At 42.3% G+C, this 26,023-nt stretch overlaps 1 protein-coding gene across 1 annotated transcript in view; it reads right to left on the bottom strand.

The window, feature by feature from the left end:
• shank3a (SH3 and multiple ankyrin repeat domains 3a) overlaps positions 1-26,023 on the bottom strand; it is a 973,942-nt gene that overhangs the window by 483,041 nt on the left and 464,878 nt on the right. Inside the window, exon 11 of the mRNA XM_072562789.1 lies at positions 20,625-20,691. Coding sequence (XP_072418890.1) covers positions 20,625-20,691 — 67 coding nt within the window. The remainder of the gene's footprint in view (positions 1-20,624; positions 20,692-26,023) is intronic.

The raw sequence follows: 26,023 nt of genomic DNA, 5'->3' as shown, positions 1-26,023 counted from the left end.
CATTCCTCATTCTCCACTAGAATGACTACGGTACCATGGCCAGATTGTACATCCATTCTGCAGCCTTGACTCTCACCCAGCTAGATTGAGAGAACCTCAAACTTATTGGACAAGTATAGAGGCTGCCATTCCTGCCCTCTCAGAATCCTATCTTGCCTCATGCACATACTCTGGTTGGAAGGTCCTAGCCTAAGTGCTGCCCCCTGGTATGAAGGATACAGTAAACCTTTCCCCTCCCTGACATGCTGCAGTGTCTGTAGTTCAACATCTAGCTCAAAGACTCTGAGCTAAAGTTACTTGAACTTCAATAAAATATAGCAGACCCAGGCCAATCCTCTGGACACATGGTTCGGGACTCCACCATGACCAGCTTGGCAGCATCTGAGGAGAGCAACAGCTTTAACATTCCAAATCAGAACTGAAGAAACATTTTAACAGATCCAAAATATTAACTCTGTTTCTCACTTCAATAATGCTGCCAGACCTGCTTAAATTCTCCTGCATTTTCTATTTTTAAGTCAAATATAAAAAAGGAAACCTCCTCCTTATTGCTATCTATCCATATACCTTCCTTCCCCCAAAATGTGCACAGTATCCCAGAATTGCCTCGTATAGTTTTAGCAAGACCACTCCAATTTTATACTCCATTTCCTTTAAAATGAGAACTCTACTTCCTTTGAAATACACAACAGTCAACCTTGCTCACTCAATTTAACTGTTAAACCTCATCTTGTAAATTGTGCGATCAAAGGTCACCCTGCACACACAATGAATTGAAAACTAGGAGGAAACCAAGGATAGGCTGTTATGATCACAGCTGATCGTAATACCATTTAAGACACAGATGAAATGGATTGTCTTCCATCTCAGTGAGCAGCGAATCTGTGGGATTCATTACCACGCTGGGCTGTCGAAGCTGGGTCAGTAAGTATATTGATGACTGTGACAGAATTCCAATAAAGTAAGGGATTCACGTTTGTGGGGAAAAGGCAGGAAAGTGGACTTGAAGAGAAACAGGTCAACCATGATAGCACTGAATGGTGGAACAGACACAACAGGCGAATGGCCTACTTTGCTTCTACATTTGTGGTCATATGGTATGGAGAGTGTGGCTGCTTGTATATAAAGTAATTAGCTCAGAATAATCAAGGCTGAGTGGCACTGAGTAGTGTTCAAGCAAAGACTTCACCGAAATACAAAATAAACAATAATTAGTCAACATCTGTTCACAGTTTGGTGGCTGGTGCCAAAGAGAGGATGTTGGGCACTGATACAGGAATCTCAATGAGAATATAACGTGATTTATGACACACTTAGATGCCAAGCAAAATAAACTGCTCTCATATTTCTGAGTTGAGTCATCATCCATTGTGTAAAATCCCAGATTGTGAGGCTCATACGTTGTTCAGGAAGATGGAGCCACAGCTAATGCCAACTATCTCTTCTTTCACAAGCAAAGACCAGACTGAGTTACACTTCAGCCCGGTTTCTTCAGTCCCATCCTAGAATGAAGGAGGGATAGACCAGTTTCCTGGGCTTAGAAATAATCTGTACTGAATACTACCACATTGTTATTCTTCAGTATTTTGCCCTTTCTGTCATGCTGCATCACTTAAAACTGCTGTTTCTCTTTATCGCACACAACAGCATCAAACTGTCACTTAGTATCACTCATCCTGAGAGAGAAGTCAGGGCCTTGGTTTAACATCTCAACAAAAACTTGGCACCTCTAGTGCTATTGCAGTAGCAGAACTACTCTTGGTAGTGTCAGCCTGGAGAATGCTCTGGAATTGGATTTAAACATATACGTATCTGGCACAGAGGAGAGAGGACTACTCACTGAACTATGACAGTCAATGTTAACAGAACATAAAAGGAATTACCTTGGAATAAGTCTCCATGAAGACTGTGTAATCTAAAGTGCTTGCGAGTTAAACATTATGGCTGCAAGATTGTTGACTGAAGACAAAGCAACAGAATAATGAACAGTTGATTTGAATGTTGCCACATAGTATGATGACAAAAGAAAACCTCAATTAAAGCCTCGGAAGGTGTTTTAAGTGGAGAAATTAAATTTTAATTACAGATAATCTATTATGAACGCAGTCATATGATCAAAGGGAATAATTGAATTGTTTCGGCAGTGAACAGGAGGTTTATGCATTTTAGGAATGAACGAGGTACCAATAGGTTTCAGTTCTGTAAACTGAAGTGAATAATGTGTGAAATTGAGCTGTTTGATCAGGGATGGGAGGAGTCTGGAAAACTCAGGAAAGGACCCATGAAGTATTTATTGCCCTGGCTGGATCACTTCTCATTTGTTCAATGGGCATCACCCATGCACCAGTTTTCAGGTATAATTTACATGCACAGAATCTGCTAATAACAAAATGTTTTTAAGGAGGGTCACTGCACTCAAAACATAACTCTGATTTCTCTCTAGTGATGCTGTCAGACTGGCTGAGTTTCTCCAGCTATTTCTGTTTTTGCTTACTCCAGCGTCTGGAGGTCTTGGCTTTATTTTAACATTTAAACTTAAAAGTACAAGAACAGGGATGTCCAACTTGGTGATTGTCTCGCGCCACTTAAAGATAGCCTAACCTAGATGGGAATACCACCACCTGCAAGCTCCTCTCCAAACGACTCACAGTTCTGACTTAGATATATATTGCTGTAGCTACAATGTTGCTGGGTCAAAATTCTGGAGCTTCCTTCCTCAATACATTCTGGGTCTACCTACACCAAAAGGACTGTGACAGTTCAAGAAGGCAGCTCACCACCACCTTTTCAACTAGGACAACTAGGGATGTGCAATAAATGCTGGCCCAGCCAGCACCTTGCATATCGCATGAGTGAATAAAAAAAATAGACTTTGGAAGGAATGGCTTTGAGAATCAATGTGATTGATTCCTGACTCTAAGAAGTCCCATGTCAAAGATGGAGAAACAAAACCTCCTGATTATCAACTAACATCCTCCGTCAACAGATGATCACCTTCCTGGGGTACTGATTCAACTCCTGGAAAAACCACTGATGACCATAAGGGCACAGAATGTAGTCGAGGTATGGAATATGACTGCTCACCAGGCGAGTGGCTCAGCAGCATTTTGGCCATATCCTAAAGGTTTGTCGAGTAGATTGGGCAAGTGATGAAAGAACCAACAGAAAGGAAAGACTGAACTGACATTCACATTAATCTGGCAGAGCAATAAGCACTGCAGGATTGTTTATGGGATCACTGACAGTAGCTCTGGTGAAGGGCAGGATATAAATCAGTAAATTAGAAGTGCACATGACCATAATGCATTAATCATGGGGGGCATTCATTATCATATAGATTGGGGAAACCGAACTTGCAGTAATTGTTTGATGGATGAGTTCATGAAATGCTTACAGGTCCTTGTAAAGACCTTTACAGGACCTGTTTTACAGTTCCTTGTGGAGATAGGAGTCCTATTTTCACACAGAGGACATATCAACCGTGCATTTTATCAAGCATGCATTTAGCACTCGAAGTAGGATGTATTTAGAACACACTTGGAGGCATGGAATTGGGCCTCTCTGATGTGCTGTGGGTCATTAGCAGCAGCAGAATTGTATCTCATCCCACTGTGCAACCTTGTGGCCCTCCCTATACCATTACCTTGAGGCCAGGATGAAGAACTAAGGAAAGAATAAACTTAAAGGCCACAAGGCAAATGTCCAGACTCTAGAGCACAGTTGTGTTTGGGTAATAACAAATATAATGGGCTACAAAGTGACAGCAAAAGTAACAAAGCACTCACAACAAAGTGGATGAATCAATAGAATCATATGATCCCTTTATGTGTGAACGCAGGCCATTCAGTCCATTGACTCAGCACTGACCGTCTCTGAGGAGCATCCCACCCACACCATTCCCCCATCCTATTCTTGCAATCATACATTTACCAAGACTAATCCACCTAGCCTGCACATTCCTTGATACTGTGGGCAATTTAGCATGGCCAATTCACCTAACGTGCACTTTTCTGGAATGTGGGAGGAAACCAGAGCACCTGGAGGAAACCCACACAGATAAAGGTAGACTGTGCCCGGTGCTAGAATCAAACCCAGGTCCCTGGCACTGTGAGGCATCAGTGCTAACCACTGAACCACTATGCTGTCCATTAGTACAGATAGAAATGAGTAGGTTTAATCCAAAGCCAGAATGGAATTGTATTTCCAAAATGACCAATGTTGGCAAATAATTGGAGGTCTACAACATAGTCCCTTTGACCCATTGAACCTGCATCAGTGAAAAACAACCAGCTACCTAAACAAATCCCATTTTCCAGCTTTTGGCCCACAGTTTTGTATGTATGCCCTGGCTTTGCAAGGGCACATTTATGTATGTCTCACAAGTTATGAGGGGGTTCTGCTCTACCATATTCATAACTTATAAAAACCATAGCAGAAGGATGGATAGCCCAAATAATAAAGAGTAGGATGAAAACAGTAGAGAGAAATAATGATTTAGCTGAGCAAATCGACAAGTAGATTCTGTTTGGGTGAAGCTAAGAAACAGCAAAATGCTGAAAAACTAGCTGGATTGTTTATAGGACCAGAAACAGTCATTCTAGTGCAGAACAGGACACCAATCAGTAAATTAGAAATACATATGAGGTGATCATGGTGGCATTAATTTTCATATAGAATGAGGAAACCAACTCTGCAGTAATTGTTTGATGAATGATGTGTTAACAAGGCAGTTATTTTAGACCAGTGTGTTGAGGATCCAACTCGAGAACAGACTGCCTCAGATCTTGGATTGTACATTGAGAAAAGGTTAACAAACCTTGTCGTAAAGAACCCTCTTGGGGAAAATTGACTTTAATATGATAGAATATTATACTCAGGTTAAAAGCGATTTCATTAAGTCTGGGAATAGGGTTTAAAGGTATACAAAGCAAACAACGTGGGTCGGAGGGGAGAGTCAGTGATTAGGAAAATAACACAAAATGATATGATGGTAGACAAACAATTGGCTAGCATTTAAAGAATTAATGCACACAATAAATTTGTATTCCTTTAGGTCACAATAAACACAAAGAAAAATGGTCCAACCATGATTAACAAGATGAGTTAAAGATAGTATCAAATCAAAGGAAGGTGTCTATGACTTTGCCAGGGAGTTGTAAACCTGAGCCAAGAGTGTGGTGCTGGAAAAGTACAGCAGGTCAGGCAGCATCTGAGGAACAGGATAATCGACATTGACACTTTTGCCTGTGACGTCAATTCTCCTGCTCCTTGGATGCTGCCTGACCTGCTGTGCTTTTCCAGCACCACACTCTTGGCTCTAATCTCCAGCATCTGCAGTCCCCACTTTGGCCTAGTGGTAAACCTGAGAATGATTGGGAATGATTTCAGAATTCAGCGAATTAGAATCAAGAAATTGAAAGAAAGAGAACATGACAGCAGACTAGTAAGAGGCAGAAAAATTGAGCGTCAGCTTTTCTAAAAGGTACGATAAAGGAAGAGATTAACTGAAGTAAATGTGGATCTATTAGAGATAAACACAGGTGGAATTAAGAGAAATATTGGAAATGGTTGAGACATTAAACAAATACTTTATATCAGTAGCAAAATTAAAAAACTCCACAATTAATAGAAAATCCATGAGAATGAGAAACTTAAAGAAACCAGGACAATTCAGTATTAAATCATAGTAGGGTCAAGCAGAATTAACATAATGTTATGTCAGGGAAATTATACTTGAGATATCTAGCAGAGTTTTGTAGAAGTAATGAGAAATTTGCATTACGTGAAGTAGTGGATGAAGCATATTTGGATTTTCAAAATGCATCTAGTAAGATGTCACTCAAAAAGTGCTTACATAAAATTTGGACTCATGGGATCAGGGGTAATACACAAGCATGGAATAGAGATTGGCTAATGGACAGAAAACAGAATAGAAACCTACAAGATACCTTTGAGTTGTCAGGAAGTAAGTGGCAGGGTGATACAGGTTGGTACTTTGGCATGTTAAATCCAGAGCAACGGCTCAGATAAGGTGACAGAGTGTATTGTTTCTGCTGACAACAGAAACTTAACTGGAAAAGTAAATGGTGAGGAAGACACAAAACTGCCACAGAGTAACTTAGGTAGGTTAGGCAAGAACATGGCAAAAGGAACACAATGAGCCAAGGAGAAACAGAAATATAAAATATTTTTTGATTGATTAGAAACTGGAAAATTGTTGCACTCAGAGGAACCCAGGTGTCCTTGTCCATGCGTCACAGGAAATGAACATGTAGGTCCAGCAAGCAATTGACATCATGCAGCAGAATCACAAAATCGTTATAGCACAGAAGTTGCCAATTCAGTCTGAGGTATCCTGGCTGGCACACGGTGAGAACAGATCAGCTGGTCCCAGTTCCTCAATAGCTTTGCAATTCTCCTTTTCTCTTCAGGTTATTATCCAATTCCCTTATAAAAGTCATGAATGAATCTGCCACTAACACACTCAGGCAATGCTTTCCAGATTCAAAGTGATCTTTGAGTGCAAAGTGAGTGCTTGCATGTGCTAGCTAAGTAACTGTTAATATCTTCACCTTGTGCAAACCTAATTCAGGTTGCAATATGTAGCTTGCTTATAGGGAAAATGGCAGTTTTAAATTTTGTGGTTGCAAGCTTAGAGCAGGTTTATTCTCAAGGGGAGCATTGAAAGAGAAGCCTAACTAGGAACTGGCCTGAAACGTGATCCTCATTTACTGATCAAGCAAGGCCCTTTGTATTGGAAACAGTTATAAGCAGCCAAACCAATGTGACTGAGCAATTGAGGGTGACTTACAATAGGGTGCAGGAATGACGCTTCGCAAGCAGATGAGCGGATGAAAGAGAGAGACTTAATGTTTGTCTCAACAAATAGCTCACCGTTAAAGTGGTCTTCGGTTTGTGTTCTGTTCTGCAGTCTATTTTTTCTGTTTTAAAATATATGCTGGAATCTGTACCAAAAACAAAAAATTCTGGAGATCGCAGCAGGTCAGGCAGCATCCATGGAGAGAAAGCTAATGTTTCGAGTCCAGATAACTCTTTATCAGAGCTTAAGTGAAGTCTGGAGGGGACAGCATATATACTATATGGAAGGGGTGAGTAACAATTCCTGCGAAATGCAGACAGGGGAGTCAGAGGAAAATGCACATTTGTTTTCAGTTCATAAAGAGAATGGAAATTGGAGTGATTTTCATGAATGACTTTATTAATACAATAGAAATGGCAGGTCAGATGATGTGTTGGATTTCAGCAGTTGGATATTAAGTTAATCCACGGTAAACACATCCAGAGCAATTTTTGTAGCTCAAGGAAATTTAGATTTGAGTTTAGGGGATGGAATCTGAGCTGGAGACATTGCACCACATGAGAGAGGGGACAGTTATCTGACTTTTGGCTCCAGGTGTCAGCTACACCCTCCAAATGAGGTTCATTCAAACTTTGTGATCAAGGGCATAATGGTGTGACTGTAGGTAAGGTTGGGAGGTGGATCCAAGGGTCAGCTCTTGAGGAGCTTCAGACCCTGGAATTGCTCAACAGTTACAAGGTCCTGACAATCTATCTGAAAAGATTGGGGACTGCAGGGAGGATAAGTGGCCTAACCATAACATTGTGGTACAGGGAGCAATTGCTGTAGGGGCAGGAGATAGGAATGGTAGGGGACAGAATAATTCGGGGGTTAGACACTATTCTCTGCAGCCACTAGTGAGAGTCCTAAAGGCTGGGTTGCCTGGTGCTAGGGGTAAGGGCACCTCCATGGGGCAAAACAGGAACACAAAATGGGAGGGGAGGAATCGGGAGGGGGATTGGTACTAATGACATTGATAGAACTAGAAAGGAGGTCCTGCTGAAAGATGTTGAAAGTAAGGAGCTCAACCAAAATGCAGAACCTCCGGTGATAATTTCAAGCATATTCTCTCAGCATCAGGCAAACTGGATTTGAGTAAATAAAGTAAATGGGTTAAACATAAGGTGTAAAGATTAGGCCGGGAGGAGTGTGCTTCAGTTCATGGGGTCTGACACCAGTACAAAGTTGAAGAGAGCTGTTCTGGTCAGGCAGGTTTCACTTGAACCAAGTAAGCATCAGTGTTCTTGCGAATCAAATAACTAGGGCTGTAGAGGGAGCTTTAAACTATTTTGAGGAGATGGTGGTTCAGGAGGGCGGAAACGTAGGCTTGCAAAGCAAAAGGATATGGTGACATTGCAGTGCAACTATTTTGACAATTATATCCAGGATAAGACAGGAAAGGGTCATACAAGCATACAGAAGTAGCAACCCCCAAATAAAGGGGAACCAAAAGAAAAAAAGGCAACATCAATAGCTCATTACTTGAAAGCATGTAGAATTTGAAAAAAAAATAAAATTAATTAATGGGCAAATAAGATTAATAGATATAATATTATAGTCATTATGGAGACATGGTTATAAGGAGATTGAAATAGGAACTAAATATTCAGGGGTAAAGTGCAAACAAGAAGGGAAGGATGGCAGGGTAGTTTTGTTAGTACAAGATAGAATACATTTGATAACAAGAATGATTTTCAATTAGATGATGGAAAATTAATATGAATGGAGGTAAGAATTAACATGCAGAGGAAGACACTTGTGGAACTTGCTCTAAGGTCTTCTATCAGTAGTTATGCTGTAGGACAGGAACAATAAAGGCATGGGAAAAAAGGCAGTATGTTAACTATGCATGACATTAATCTTCTTGTAATTGGAAAACTCAAATTAACAGAAGTAACCACAAGGAAGAATTCATATAGAATATTCAGCATAGTCTCTGACAACACCATGTTGGATTTAATTAGGGATTAGGGTATCTCGGATCTGGTAATGTGTAATGAAGCAGTGTAATGAAAAATCTCAGAATAAAAGAGCACCAAGGAAACAGTGACTCAAAATGGTATATATCAGTTTCAGAGTGAGAAATGTGGGTGAGAAACAACCGTGCAAAACTTAAATCAGGGCAAATACACGTGAATAAGGACAGATTTGGCTGGAGTGGATTAGGAAAGGAGATTGGAAGAAGACAGTTGATAACCAATGACAGACATTGAAAAGAAAGATCACAACACACAACTAAATATATATCCCAGTGAGGAAGAATGGTAAAGGAGGGACTAAACTGACCATGATTAACCAGGGAAGTTAAAGACAGTATCAAAGTTAAACATAAAACATGTGGCAAACATGAGCGGCAAATCAGAGGATTGGAAAACCTTTAAAAGCCAATAAAAGATGACCAAGAATTAATAAAGGTGGAGAAAATAAACTATGAGCAAAAACTAGCAAGTAACATTAAAGCAGATCGTAAGAGATTATTTAAATATATAAAAAGTAAGAACGAGAAACAGTGGACGGAAGTACTTGGGGAACACAGTTGAGGAAATAATAATAGGGCATTAGGAAATGGCAGAAGAGTTGAACAAATGCTTTGCATCAGATTGCATGGGAGAGTACATGATCAGCATTTGAAAATTCTAAACCGGCAAGGGGCCAAACGGTGGGGGCTAGAACGTAAATACAACCTTTGCTAAAGCAAATATACATGGGAATCTATTGGACGAAAGGCCGATACATCCCTTGCTCCTGATGAGTTGCATCTTAGGACTGTAAATAAAGTAGCTGCAGAGTCATTGGATGCACTAGTGGTAAACTTGAGAGAATTCTTAGATACTGGAAAAATTCCAGAGGTTTGGAAAACTGTCATGTAACACCCTTTTTCAAAGAGAGGGGGAGACAAAAAAATACAAGAAACTATATACCAGTTAGCTTTACATTTAAAAATATCAGTCTGTTATAAAGGGTGTACTAGGAGAGCATTTAGAAACACATCAAAATAATTAAAGATATCAACATGGATTCATGAAGGAGAATTCATGCATGAGAAATTTATTACAGTTCTTTCAGGAGGGAAGAAGCAGGGTAGATAAAGAGGGACCAACAGATGTAATATTTGAGGTACTAAATATAAGGCTACTTCAAACAATAAGAGATCATGGTATTGAGGTCAGTATACTGTGATAGTGTATATTTCAGAACTTTAAGAAACGTTCATTGATTGAAAGAAACTGCAATAAATCTGTCTGGAATAAAACTATGAATGGGCAAAATCGAAATTAAACAGGAATTGAAAACAATTAGCTATGTGGCACAGTGGCTCAGTGGTAAGCACTGTTGCCTCACAGCACAAGGGACGCGGGTTCAATTCCACTCTCAGGTGACTGTCTGTGTGGATTACTCCCACAATCCAAAGTTGTGCAGGCTAGGTGGATGGGCCATGCTAAATTGTCCAAAGTGTCCAGGGATGTGCAGGTTGGGTGGATTTCCCATGGGAAATGCAGGGTTACAGGGATAGGGTTGGGGCATGGGTGTGATGGTCTTTGGAGGGTTGGTGTAGACTCGATGGGCTGAAGGGCCTGTTCTTGCACTGTAGGGATTCTATATCCAGGAAAAGAAGGAGTTGCAGCTACATAAACAAAACTGTTGTAACACCTGTTTAATAACTGGCTGCCTGATGCCACAAGGACAAATGATTGCAATGGAGTTATTAAATGGAGTTATTAACATTGTGGATGAAAGAATCTAAAATATCAACAATAATGCCAAAAATCACAAGATGTGTGTGTGTGTCTGGGTTAGAGGGTTGTGAGTGTGAGAGAGAGTGTATATGTGTGGGTTTAAAGTGTCTAAGTCTGTGACAGGATGCCTGTGTGAGTGTGGAAGTGTGCGTGTCTATAGGAATGTGTGTGTCTGTCTGGGGTGGGAGGTTGTGGAGTGTCTGTGAGAGAACGTGTATATGTGTGTGTGTGTGTAAAGTGTCTAAGTCTGTGAGAGGATGTGTGTGTGTCTGGGGTGGGGGGTTGTGAGTGTCTGTGAGAGAGAATGTATATGTGTGTGTGAGTGTACAGTGTCTAAGTCTGTGAAACGATGCGTGTGTGTGTGTGTGTGTGTGTGTGTGTGTGTGTGTGTGTGTGTGTAGTGCAACGGTGGTCACCTGTAATGTGACATGAACCCAAGGTCCTGGTTGAGGCCCTCCCTTTGGGTACCGAACTTAGCTATCAGCCTCCGCTCGGCCACTTTTCTCTGCTGTCTGTCCCGAAGTCCGTCTCGGAAGATGGTCACCCGAAGGTCTGAGGTCGAATGTCCTGGACCACTGAAGTGTTCCCCAACTGGGATGGAACACTCCTGTCTGTTGATCGTTGTGCGGTGCCCATTCATCCGTTGTCATAGCCTCTGCTCGGTTTCACCAATGTACCATGCCTCAGGGCATCCTTGCCTGCAGCGTATGAGATAGACAACGTTGGCTGAGTCGCAAGAGTACCTGCCACGTACATGGTGGGAGGTGTCCCCACATGTAATGATGGTATCCATATCCCCACTCTGACATATCTTGTAGCGCCTACCGTGACAGGGTTGTATGGAGTTGTCCTGAGAGCCGGGCAGCTTGCTATGCACAATGATCTGTTTTGAGGTTTGGCGGTTGTTTAAAGGCGAGCAGTGGAGATGTGGGGAAGGTCTTGGTGACATCATTGATAACGTGTTGCAGGTCATGAAGAACATGGCGTAGTTTTTTGGTTTCTGGGAAATACTGAACAACGAAGGGTATCCTGTCGATTGCAGCATGCGTCTGTCTCCTGAGGAGGTCATTACAGTTCCTTGCCGTGGCACGTCAGAACTGATGGTCGTTGAGTTGAGTATAATACCCCATTCTTATGAGGGCATCCCCGCGCAGATCCGGTGTACGGGGAGGGCTTGTCCATAGACCACAATCTATCAGAAACCCACAGACCACCTCACAATGCTACACCTTTCCAGCTTCCACCCAAAACATATTAAAACAGCCATCCCCTAAGGACAAGCCCTATGCGTACACTCTACACACACACAAACACACCTACACACGCACACCTCTGCACACAGCTACACGTATATATACACACACACACACACACACACTCACACACGCATCCTCTCGCAGACTTAGACACTTTACACTCACACACACATATACACTCTCTCTCACACTCACAATCCTCCAACCCAGACACACACACACACACACACACACAAACTCACATGCACAAACTCACATGCACACATACACATATACGTTTGTGGGATGAATTTGTACTTGCAGAGTTACATTGTACTTTGCTCAAAAACTGCATGAATCCATGTAAGACTCTGTTAACTCACGTTTTAGATTAGAATCAGTCTAAACATTATGGCACAGACAGGGAACACAGGGGACTAACACCTTCAACATCTCAATATCTTATCTGCACTGACACCAATTGTTACAGTTAACTTGAGAATGTAACTTTTTAAAAAAGTTTTGTGATTTACATATGAAAGAAGTGAACCTAACATGGTCATTCTAACAGAAGAGAGACTCAACAAACAATCAAGGTATTTTTCAATGTATAATTTCAGTCACATCATACTGTAAATTTTTGCTATAAATTCTGTGTCTTACAATTGTGTCCTCCACAACCACCTAATGAAGGAGCAGCGCTCCAAAAGCTTCCAATTAAACCTGTTGGACTATAACCTGGTGTTGTGTGATTTTTAACTTTGTCCACCCCGGTCCAACACCGGCATCTCCAAATCATGAACATCATAAACTTGAAGGACAGAATATTTTATAAGAATTCAACTCCAGGATTCTTTACTTTGAAGAACAACACTGCACAAGGGTAGAATCCTGAACATCCAGAGACAGACACTATTAGATTAGATTACTTACAGTGTGGAAACAGGCCCTTCGGCCCAACAAGTCCACACCGACCCACCGAAGCGCAACCCACCCAGACCCATTCCCCTACATTTACCCCTTTACCTAACACAATGGACAATTTACCATGGCCAATTCACCTAACCTGCACATTTTTGGACTGTGGAAGGAAACCGGAGCAAATCCACGCAGACACGGGGAGAATGTGCAAACTCCACCCAGTCAGTTGCCTGAGGCGGGAATTGGACCCGGGTCTCTGGTGCTGTGAGGCAGCAGTGCTAATCACTGTGCCACCGTGCCGCCCACTATTGATTGGAATTGTAGCTAAATTCTACAATTAGTCAGGTAATAGCCAAGGTGGATTGTGAAGCTGAATCTGCTTACATGAGGGATTTTATTTTGTTTGCAACATGCAATAAAGTTTAATAATTATTTCAGTATTTGTGAGATTTCTTAAAAAGTAAGTGAATTAAAGGTAGTTTGTGGTAATTTACACATAATACTAACATGTCTAAAGGATTGGCTAACTAACAGAAGACAAGAGAATTGGGATATAGTGCCATTTTCGGGATGGCAACCTGTAATCAGTGGAGTGCCTCAGGGATGAGTGCTGGGGCCACAGTTATTTACATTATAGATTACTGACTTGGACAATGAAGCTGAATCTACTATCACCAAATTTGTGGACGACACAAAACTATATGAGAAGGCGAGTAGTGAGGATGACAGGAGATATCTACAGAGGGACACCGACAGGTTAAGCAAGTGGGCAAAAAATTTGCAGATGGAATATAACGTGTAAAAATGTGAAGTTATGCTATTTGGCAGGAAGAAAGGAGAGCTGAATATTGTATTCATGGGAAAAGACTGCAAAAAGCTGCAGCACAGGGTGATTTGGGAGTTCTTGTGCATTAATCACTAAAAGTTAGCATCCATATTCACAAGGTATATGGGAAGGCAAATTAAACTTCGACTTTTATTTCAAAGGGAATGAAGCATAAAAATAGGAAAGTCTTATTAAATTGACATAAGGCACGAGTCAATCCACAGCTGGAATACAGTGTACAGGTTGGGCGCTGTTATTTATGGAAATAGTGGTATTAGAGGCATCCAGAAAACGTGCGCTTGGTTGATCTTGGGTTTGGAGGGATTTTCTGATGAGATCAGATTGAGTAGCTTGGAGAAACTCAGTAGGTCTGGGCAGCATTTTTGGAGAGAAAACATTTAATATTTTGAGTCCGGTAGCCCTTCTTCAGAACTGAACTCAAAACATTAAGTCTGCTTTCTCTCTACAGATGCCACCAGAGCTGTTGAATTTCTCCAGCAATTTTTGTTCTGTTTCTGATTTCCAGCATTCTTCAGTGCTTTGTTTTTGTTTGAGAAGGTTGAGTTTGTGCTCTTTGGAGTTTAGAAAGATAGGAAGGCTTATTGAAACGTGTAAGTTACAAGGGGGTTTGACATGACAAATGTGGACAGCTTGTTTCTACTTAGGACCAGACGGTCTAATTTCAGGTAAGGAGTGGCCCATTTAACATAACGGTGAGAAGAAGTTCCTTCTCAGAGGGTAGTAAATCCATGGAATTCTTTCCAGCAGAGGACTGTCGACACTGGGTTGTTAAGTATGTTTAAAGTTACGAGATAGAAGGAGTCCTAATCATTAAGGGAATCAAGGATTATGAGCAAAAGGCAGGAGAGTGAAGTTGAAGATCAGATCAGCCATGATCTCATTGAATGGTAAAGCAGATTCATTGGCTGAATGGCCCCCTTCTGCCCCTACATCTGGGGATTTTAAAAGGTTCTTTTCTTCACTTAAGGGAATTTATATTTGCCAGGATTTGGTGTTGGAGAGACTGTTAGGTCTGAAGGTTGATAAGTCTCCGGGACCTGATGGCCTGCATCCCAGGGTACTGAAGGAGGTGGCTCGGGAAATCGTGGATGCGCTGGTGATTATTTTCCAGAGTTCAATAGAATCGGGGTCGGTTCCTGAGGATTGGAGGGCGGCTAACGTTGTGCCACTTTTTAAGAAGGGTGGGCGGGAGAAAACAGGAAATTATAGACCAGTTAGTCTGACCTCAGTGGTGGGAAAGATGCTGGAGTCTATTAGAAAGGATGAAATTACGGCACATCTGGATAATAGTAACAGGATAGGACAGAGTCAGCATGGATTTATGAAGGGGAAATCATGCTTGACTAATCTTCTTGAATTTTTTGAGGATGTAACTCGGAAGATGGACGAGGGAGATCCAGTGGATGTAGTGTACCTGGACTTTCAGAAAGCTTTTGATAAAGTCCCACGCAAGAGGTTAGTGAGTAAAATTAGGGCGCACAGTATTGGGGGCAAAGTACTAGATTGGATAGAGAATTGGTTGGCTAATGGGAAACAAAGGGCAGTGATTAACGGCTCCATTTCGGAATGGCAGGCAGTGACCAGTGGGGTACCGCAGGGATCCGTGCTGGGACCGCAGCTTTTTACAATATATGTTAATGATATAGAAGATGGTATCAGCAATAACATTAGCAAATTTGCTGATGATACAAAGCTGGGTGGTAGGGTGAAATGTGATGAGGATGTTAGGAGATTACAGGGTGACCTGGACAAGTTAGGTGAGTGGGCAGATGCATGGCAGATGCAGTTTAATGTGGATAAATGTCTGGTTATCCACTTTGGTGGCAAGAACAGGAAGGCAGATTACTACCTCAATGGTATCAAATTAGGTAAAGGGGCTGTTCAGAGAGATCTGGGTGTTCTTGTACACCAGTCAATGAAGGCAAGCATGCAGTTACAGCAGGTCGTGAAGAAGGCTAATAGCATGCTGGCCTTCATAACAAGAGGAATTGAGTATAGAAGCAAAGAGGTGCTTCTGCAGCTGTACAGGGCCCTGGTGAGACCACACCTGGAGAACTGTGTACAGTTCTGGTCTCCAAATTTGAGGAAAGACATTCTGGCTATTGAGGGAGTGCAGCGTAGGTTCACGAGGTCAATTCCTGGAATGATAGGATTGCCTTACACGGAAAGACTGAAGCGACTGGGCTTGTATACCCTTGAGTTTAGAAGACTGAGAGGGGATCTGATTGAAACGTATAGGATTATGAAAGGATTGGACACTCTGGCAGGAGGAAACATATTTCCGCTGATGGGGGAGTGCCGAACCAGAGGACACAACTTAAAAATACGGGGTAGACCATTTAGGACAGAGATGAGGAGAAACTACTTCACCCAGAGAGTGGTGGCTGTGTGGAATGCTCTGCCCCAGAGGGCAGTGGAGGCCCAGTCTCTGGATTCATTTAAGAAAGAATTGGATAGAGCTCTCAAAGATAGTGGAGTCAAGGGTTATGGAGATAAGGCTGGAACTGGATACTGATTGGGAATGATCAGCCATGATCATATTGAATGGCCTACTCCTGCATCTATTGTCTATTGTCTATTGCTTTTAATTCTTGTCATTCTCATTAAGTTGGTGTCCCCTGGTTCTTAACCCTTAGAGTTGTCGAGGCATATACCAAGGAAGCAGATCCTTCAGTCCAATTCATCCATGCTGACCAGATATCCTACATTAATGTAGTCCCATTTGCCAAAGTTTGGCTCATATCTCTCTAAACCCTTCCTATTCATGTACCCATCCAGATGCCATTACAGCTGTACCAGCCTTTACCACTTCCTCTGGCAGCTCATTCCATACAAGCACCACCCTCTGAATTGAATTTAAATTCCACTCTCCCCTGACCCCCACCCCCCAATTCCCCCATCCACTCCATGGTGAGATATGAATTTGTGACAAGAGGGCATTTCTTTGGGCGTCTGGGTTAGCAGTCCAGTAACATTACCAATTTGCCACAATCTCTCCTTAAATTGAACTGAATTCAATGGAGGGAACTTGACTCTACATCAAAGTCACAGTGTACCCAGTCTGGGACGGTCTGGTTGTACAACATAGAGGGGGATTTACTGCATACTTAACATTTGGAATAATTTTAAGCCAGAAACGCCAAAGTGGACAGTCTATCTGGGGGTGTCCTTCAGAGGTCTCCTGCATTATACATGCCAGCCTTCAGCGAACTTGAATCACCCCACATGATATCAAGGAATGGTTGGAGGTACCGGATTCTATGAGCCTTGACAATATTCAGGCAATAGTACTAACCTGTTCCACTACAGCTCCAGACTGGCATCTACCCAACAAAGGAAACTTTCCCAATATACAACATCCTGGACACAAAAACTCAGCCAGTTACCAAATAGCTAATTAGTCTAATTTTGATGATCAGTAAATTGATAAGACGTGTCATCAGTGTTACCAAGCAGCACTTGTTTAGCAGTAACCTGCGCACTGATGCTCAGTTGGGGTTCTGCCAGGACCACTCAGATACTCATTATGGACTTAGTTCAAACATGGACAAAAGAACTAAATTCCAGCGATGAGGTTAGAGTGACTGCACTTGACATTAAGGCTTCATTTCACTGACTTAGGTATCAAGGAACACAAGCTAAACTGGAGTCAATAGTAATCAGTGAAATTTCATCTCTAGCTGGAGTCATACCTGACCCAAAGGAAACCGATTATGGCTGTTGAAGATCAGGCAAATCAGCTCAGGGTGTCTCTGCAGGTAGGCTGTCTCTTCCTTAGGATAGTATCCTGGCCCTGACCACCTTTAGCTCCTTTAGCATCATAAGGGCAGAAGTGAGGATATTCACAAGTGATTCTGCAATGCTCACCACCATTTGCAATTCCCCAGATATTGAAGCAAAACATAACAAGTAATGGACAAAATTCAGGCTTGGGCTGGCCAGTGATAAGTAATGTCAGCGCCACCAAAATACCAGGTAATACCTAACTCCAACAAGAGAGAATCTATCCATTGCTCCATGACATTCAATGTCATTAACATTACTGAATCCTTCAATGTCAACATCATGGAGTTACCATTAACTACCAACTAAACTGGACTAACTATATAATTACAACAAGGGCGAGGAATTCTTTGGACAATAGCTCACCTCCTGACTCTTCAAAGCCTGTCCACCATCTGCAAGGCTCAAGTCAGCAGTGTGATCGAATACTCCTCACTTGGCTAGATGTATGCAGCTCCAACTGCACTCAAAAAGCTTTGATACCATCCAGGTCAAAGCTGCCCTCTTAACTGGCATCACATCTCCAAGCAGTCATTCCTTCCACCAGTGATACTCAGTAGCAGCAATATGCAGCATCTACAAGATGCACTGTAGAAATTCACCAAGGCTCCTTTGACCTCACCTTCTAAACCCATGATCTCTGCCACCCAGAGGGACAAAGACAGCCGATACCTGAGAACACCATCGACCGTGTGTTCCCCTCTATGCCTCTCATAACCAAGACATGGAAATACATTGCCGTTCTTTCAGTGTTACTGGATCAAAACTCTTGCACTCTCTTCTTAATAGTAGTGTGGGTCTGCCTAAAGCACACGGACTGCAGCAATCAAGAAAGCAGCTCACCACCAATTTCACTAGGCAAATAGGGGCAATAAAATGCTGGCCCAGCCAACAATGCTCACGTCCCACAAACAAAATATAAAAAACTTGCTGTATCTATTTGATGCTGTCACTGGGTGCAAATTAGGCAAGCTGTAATGACAAAACAGGGAAACTAAAAAGAAACCTCGTTACTAAGTTGCTTGAATTGCCAATACAAGTCTTACTTTGAAGATCACAATCATTGACAAATTTTACAAGTCTCCTTACCCCATCACCATGTAATTAATGACAAGTGAAAGGTCCTGTCATTTTGTTGAGCAGTAAAATGCAGTTCATTGCTTCAAGGGACTCTAACTGAATCAACTCACTCATTAATCCAATCTGTTGATTTTATTAACAAAAGCAAGAATACCGAATGTTAAACAGTCAACATTGTGACAACTCTGTGTTTGAATGCACTGCTGGAGTGACATCAGGACATGGCGGTTCTTACGATCTGTGCTGACAGTCCCTTCTGGCTATGAGTACTCACGTGGGTCCCAACTGTGCCTGTTACTTTGTGGAAAATGTGGAACATTCCTTGCTCCTGCCCGACTCAAAGCCCCCACCCACAAATCTTTTTCCAATACATTGATGATGTCATTGGTCCTGCATCTGGATCTCATTCAGAATTGGAAATGTTCATCAATTTTGTTTCCAATTTCCATCTTTTTCTCACCCTCACCTGGTTCATGTTTGAGTCTTCTCTTCCCTTCCAGTACAAATGTACTGACTCCCATAGTTACCTCAACTACACCTCCTCAAGAATTTCATTCCACTCTGCTGGTTTCTCCATTTCTGTTGCATCTATTCAATTGATGCCACCTTCCACCGTAGTATCTCCGACCTGTCCTCTTTTTCGCTCAACTAAGGACTCTGTACACCACAAGGTTGACAGGGCCCTCAACTAAATCTGGCCTATCTCCTGCCCTCACCCCTTGTCCTCCCTCCATAAAATTAGTCTTCGCTTTCTACCTGACCAGCCTCTGTTTTCAAAGAATCAGCCCCCGCCATTTCCGCCAGCTCCAGCTGGAATCCCGGATACCATCACCAAACACATCTTTCCCTCCCCTCCAATCAGGGACTGTTCCTTCATTACACTGTGGTCCACTCCTCCACCACTCCCAATAGTTCCTAAGCCCATTCTCCATGTCATCTTCCTCAGTAATCACAGGTGTAACACTTGTCCATTTACTTTCTCCCTTTTCACTGTTCAAGACCCCAAATACATGTTCCACGTGAAGCACCATACTACTTGTACTTCTTTCAATGTGGACTAATGCAATCACGAAGGGTTCCTTTATATGACAGTAGGTGAATGGTTTGCAGAACATCTCCATTCTGTCTGTATTAATGAGCCCGACCTTCCAGTCACTTGCCATTTCATTAAACCACATTGGTCTCATCCTCACATTTCACCCTGGGCCTGCTAATCGTTTTCCAATGAAGCCAGATGGAGGAAGAACACCTCATTTCTGCTTAGGAACTTTACAGACTCTATATTATGTTCCATGAGTTCAGAGCATGACCTATGTCTGTCCTCCCTTTTACCTTCCCCCACCCTCCCCTGGCCATGTCTTGAGTGTATCTTATTGACTTTGCTTTCAGCAGAGCAGAAACATTTTATCAATTTCATGTCTTTATTTATATCTATTTGGCATCTTTATCCTCTCCTTTACTACCATTAATGCCCCTTTGTCTTTGTCCTGGGCACCCCCACAATCTGTTCCAATCACTCACTTTCTCTTATATCAACAGCATAAAAATCACTATTTGTCATCTTCTTTCACTCTAATGAGTTACATCCTACTCAAAACAATAACTCTGCATCCACAGGGACTCCTGAATTTCTCCAGCACCTTCTAGTTTCATTATTAGGCACTGTGTAACTCCCCATCTTGATTCCTTCCATAGTGCAACCTTGTCATTTCGTAAATTTTATTTTTTATTTTATTTTATTTTTAATTTTTATTTATTTTCATAAATTTATTTTATTTTAAATAATAAAATTTATTTTATTTTAAATAAATAAAAGGCCCCTGAATGCTGCAGCCTCGTTCAATAACTGAGTCATCAATGCAACACTGCCACTGTCTGACTGATTGACCCATCAGTAGCAGTCACTAGGTGACTGACTTCTCAACAGTTGAGCCCATCAGTCTACGACTACTCCCTTGACAGTGCAACCCTCTCACTGTTTAACTAAACCCTCCACTGTGTACCCCTCTCACTTTGTGGCTGACTGCTTTCTCACAAGGTAAGGTCTTGGTACTGTGTGTCTGACCAGCTCTGAATGATGTAGATGGTTCTCTCACGTCTCTCTAAAATGGGCTCCAAGGTAGACTCCTCCCCCTTTACATAGAATTAAGATTCAAACTCACCAACATCGGCTTCCTTGTGATTCTTGATGATTTCGGCCAGTTCAAAGTTCCCAGCTATAATGGCAACCTGAAGCAAAGAGAGGACACTGCAGTTGTTATTCAATGACCCCTCATTCCATTTGACAATAACAATTCTTGTTTATTGGCAACTCAGAACCAGTTTACTTCTTTGAGTTGGCAATCCATTCCTTTTCCTTTGAACCTTCAAAGATGGTTTTAATCTTACGGTGAGGGCAAATTATATGTTTTTTTTAAAGTCTTTCATAAGATATGAGTGTCACTCTCAAAGCTAGTATTAATTGTCCATGCAGAACTGCCCTTGAAAAGTGTGCCCTGCTTGGTCATTTCAGACAGCAATTCAGCATCAACCACATACTTTGGGTCTGAAGTCAAATGTGGACAAGGTTCGAGGTGCCCACCTAATGGCCCACAGGCCACATACAGTCTGCCAGAACACTTAAGAGGGTCCAATATGGAGTGAAATGGCAGCTCAGGGGATAGCGCTACTGCCTCACAGCGCCAGGGACCCAGGTTTGATTCCAGCCTTGGGGGATTGACTGTGTGGAGTTTGCACATTCTCCCTGCCTCTGAGTTTCCACTGGATGCTCTGGTTTCCCCCCACAGTGTCGAGAGTGTGGCACTGGAAAAACACGGCAGGTCAGGCAGCGTCCGAGGAGTCGGAGAACCGACCTTTTAGGCATAGGCCCTTCATCATGAATGATCAGAGAAATCATTCCTGATGAAGGGCTTATGCCTGAAATGTCGATTCTCCTGCTCCTTGGATGCTGCCTGACCTGTTGTGCTTTTCTAGCACCACACTCTTCAACTCTGGTCTCCAGCATCCACAGTCCTCACTTTCTCCTTCCCTCCCACAGTCCAAAGGTGTGCAGGTTGGGCGGATTGCATGGTAACTGTGGGATTTTGTGTCAGGGTGAGGTGAGGGGTCTGGGTAGATGATGGTCAGAAGGTCAATGGGCTGAATGACCTCTTTCCACACTGTAGGGATTCTCTGATTCTAATACTTGCTTTACTGGCAAACAAGATTACAGCTCATTCGTAGGGTTCCTGCAATTAATAATTAAAGAACCTGACACGAGAAGTATTATAGAACAGAAGGTCTGTGATGTTTTTGAATTTTTTTTTGTTTTAGCTGGAATTTCAAGTTCAGTCAGTACAAGTGGAAGATTTGCAAGGGGTTGCTCCGCCAATCAAGAGCACTCTTCTTTGGCATGTCTGTTGCTCCAAGTTTAGTGTTGAACCTATCAGCAGCAGATGAGGGTGAGAGGATTTTCGAGTTGGTGGGTGCAGGAACAGTGAGGCTTGGAGCCAAGGAGTTGAGTTTGTGGACGGGACTGGGAATAGGAGGCTTTCAGGGTGACTCTGGCTTGAGGAGGTGGTAAAGTAGGTGAGAGTCACACCACAGGGAGAAGACGATGTGAGTCAGATCGCAAAAGGGGAACCACAACAGCGGGGAAAGATGGTCAGGTTGCTCCTGACAATTTTATTCATTTTCTTTTTAAAAATCAAATAGCCTTTTCCCAAATCACATTTAAGTCTCTCCAGCAAAGAAATCTTAGCCAGTTTTGTTTCAATGTATAATGCATGTGGGTGAGTGCTGATGTGGATTATTCTCCTGCAGTAAAAGGGGGCAGAGAAAGACATAGTGAGAGAGAGGTAAGAGAGGGGGGCAGGGGTGCAGAGAAGCAGAAGGGGTGAGAAGGAGGGACGAAGAGGTGAGAGAGCAAGAGTGAAAGGGTTAACAGCGTGGGACAGGTAAAGGGGACAGAGAGAGAGGGAGGGCGGGGGGGGGGGGGAAATAGAGAGAGTGAGAGACAGAGAATTCATGAGAATTCTGCTGAAGCCAGCCTGGACAGGGCTCCACCAGGAGGTAACCCAAGGTTAGTGATAGTTAAACCAATATCCATAGATCACCCCAGTCACCACCCTGGTGGTCATGTAATAGCTTCTCTAGCTCTGCTCCAGAAACAAAACGGCAAAAATTGGCTTTGTTATTAAGTCTTGCTGCTTAGCACTTTTCAATGGTCATTTCTTTTAATTCCTCATTTTAATGATCAATTCATTGTTTTTGATTTTTTTTGATGAAGTTCACACTTGTTCCTGTGGCAGCATTTATCACTCTGAGATTTGCTCCCTGGTCCCCTGACAAGAGATATCTAGATTCCAAGTCCATGTCCCTACAGAACAATGTTCAAGTTATAGTGACACCTTAGGTCAAATATCCATGGTCCCAGAGGGTTATAGTTCCAGTGAGCATGGCTCAGGCAATCATGATTACAATGCCATATCACATCCTCAACCTTTTAAAAACTGTGGACATTCATGGGTCATGGATGGCCCTGTCTCGGTCAGCATTTATTTTCCATCCTCAGAAATTGGAAGTGAGCTTCCTTCTTGAACTGCTGTTGTCCACAAAGGGAGTTTGGATTAGGTGCATCTGCAGCAGTGTTAAAAAGGAAGGTCCGGGATTTTGACCGAGTTACTGTAAAAAAAAGCGATATATTCATAGAATTTCTACAGTGTAGAAACAGTCCATGAGGCCCAACAAGTTCACACTAACCTTCTGAAAAGTAACCCACCCAGACCTATTCCCCTACGCTATTACTCTACATTTACCCCTGACTAATACACCTAACCTACAGATCCCTGAACACTATGGGCAATTTAGCATGGCCAATTCACCTGACCTATAGTTCCCAGTCAGGATGGTAGTTGGCTTGCTTTATGAATCTGCTGCCCTCCCCTTCTTGGTGATGGAGGGCATGGGTTTGGAAGATGCTGGTGAAGAAGTCGTGCTGAGTTACTGCAGTCTCATGTAGTGGGTACATAATGGTATCACTGTGCCTAAGTGGTGAGAGAGTGAATTATTAAGGTGGTGGATGGGGTGCCAATCAAGCAGGATTATTTGTCCCGGATCTGTCTAGCTCCTTTAGCTACACTCATCCTGGCAAGTGGGGACCACCCATCACACCACTGAGCAGTGTCGTGGTCAGACTCTAGAGACTCAAAGAAACTGTTCCTGAAAGAGATTAATTTCTGCAGTGGAAACTTCATAAAGTCATGGAAGCAACCAAAGACCTTGATGTCTCACCCTCCAAAGTGAGTCGGCTATTGGCAGAATTTCCAAAACCTGAAAGGACACAACTGCTTAGAGAACAGGAAATGTTATTCAGAACCTGTATTTGAATTTGAATGTGTATGGGATTTTATTTACAAAGAGGCAGAGTTAAAAGTTACTCATGCAAGTTCCTTTTCCTGCCATTGGTTAAAAACATTCCGCTTGCAATACACAGCTATTATCCTCGGAAGTACAGAAACCTGGTGAGGGTTTTTGGTTAATCTGGTTTTGGCAATTAGGTGAATTTTGGACTTTGAATAGTCTGATTAATTTTTTTTCATAATTGTAACCATTCCAGAAATAGTGAGGCTCAATTTCCAGTGCACTACCCCAGGTGAGTCCTGACGCAACTTGTGCTTGGCTGTCAGTTTTTCTAAAGTAATCTTCAGCTGCATTCCCTTGAATTTTCTTTCTGCCCATGAGGGCCTCCAAGACCTGCATGCGGCAGCAAATTCTGGAACTGGAAGTCAGACCCATGATCGGTATTCCAGCACGGATTAGCATGGATAGAACTTTAGTCTGGCTGCACACGTGCAGCTTAGAGGGAGCATTGCAACTGAGGTCTAGACGTTCTGTAGTTTGGAGCTGACGTTCTTCACCGAAAGAAAGCTGAAGAACCTCCTTGACTTGCCAATGAGACTTAGATACAGACTTTAGATGTTATTTATACAGATTAATAATCCTGACTTTTTAATATTGGTTGAATACTATTTAGACTTAAGTGTCTCCTCTTCCTTGGATAGATTCTCACTAGCATACAGCTATTGAACTACCTGGTGGCATTGCTGTGACCCTCGCTCGTGTATTACTAGACAAGTCTGTTCCCAGATTCCAAGCTGACTTGAGAATCATCCTGTATTTGTCTTTTACAAAATGTTATTTTATTTGAACACGAATGTTGCAGGTTTGTAAATTCATAAGTTAAAGGAGCAAAGGTAGGCCTATCAGCCCCTTGAGTCTGCTCCACCATTCGATTACACCTCTCCCCCATTTTCCTGCCCTCTCCCCATAATCCTTAACCCCATTACCAATTAAAAATGTCAAACTCCTCAGTGTCCCAGCATCCACTACACTTTGGGTTAGCGAATTCCACAAATTCACAATTCTATGGGTGAAGTAGTTTCTCAATTCTGTTTTAGATTTGTTCCCCCTTATCCTAAGACTATGACCTCTCATCTTAGATTGCCCCACACAATGAAGCATTCACTTCTCTATTTCATCCATATCCTTTATTGTCTTGAATACCTCAATTTGATCTCCCCTCATTCTTCTAAATTCCAGAGAGTATAGGCCTAAACTGATGAATCTCTCTTCATATGACTTGATTTTAACAATAAAACAGAAGTGTATTGCACAGAAGAAAACAAGACAACATAGAATAACTTAAATATTTAAAAACAGTCAACTATAATCCCACTAATTCAATAGTCCTCCTTTACAATATAAAAATACCTAAACGATCAGGGGTGGCATGGTGGCTCAGTGATTAGCACTGCTGCCGCAAAGCGCCAGGGAACCAGGTTCAATTCCCATCTCGGGCAACTGTCTGTGTGGAGTTTGTACATTCTCCCCGTGTCTGCGTGGGTTTCCTCCGGGTGCTCTGGTTTTCTCCCACAGTCCAAAGCTGTGCAGGTTAGGTGAATTGGCCTTGCCAAATTGCCCGTAGTGTTAGGTGCACTCGTCAGAGGGAAATGTAGGGGAACGGGCCTGGGTGAATTGCTCTTCGGAGGGTCGAAGGGACTTGATGGGCCGAAGAACCTGTTTCCACACTGTAGGGAATCTAATCTGAAAAAAAAATTCCTTTCCTTATCATACAGCGGGTTTGAGTTAGCATGGTTGGAATTACCAGTTTGGAGAATCAGATTTCCTCTTCCTTGAGCTTTCAGAAAACTGAGCAGAAGTTTTCTCAGCTTCAGGTAATTCATTGAGTATATTAACCCAATACCTCTAGTCTGAAACTTTAAAACTAAACTTGTCATACTAAAATAATCTGTTTAACAGTTTGAAAATATCTCCCTCCTTTTAGAACCAAACATATCCAACTTCAGCCCATACTTGCAGAAACTGCAAACTGAAACCCAAAAGCTTTTGCAAGCAATGGGTGATTCCCTGAATAAAAAGAGAGGAAAGAAAATCAATCTACGACACTCTAAACTGAATGATTAATGCACAGCTGTTCATTTTGATTGCCCATTTGTCTCTAAGAACTCTTTTTCAGACTGCTTTTTTTTTAAAAAATCGTCATGGCGACTGAAATATCTAT

Source organism: Chiloscyllium punctatum, chromosome 44, assembly GCF_047496795.1.
Source record: "Chiloscyllium punctatum isolate Juve2018m chromosome 44, sChiPun1.3, whole genome shotgun sequence".
Classification (NCBI taxonomy): Eukaryota; Metazoa; Chordata; class Chondrichthyes; order Orectolobiformes; family Hemiscylliidae; genus Chiloscyllium; species Chiloscyllium punctatum.
Note: the sequence above shows the minus strand (reverse complement) of the source record. Positions and strands in the feature narration are given on the sequence as shown.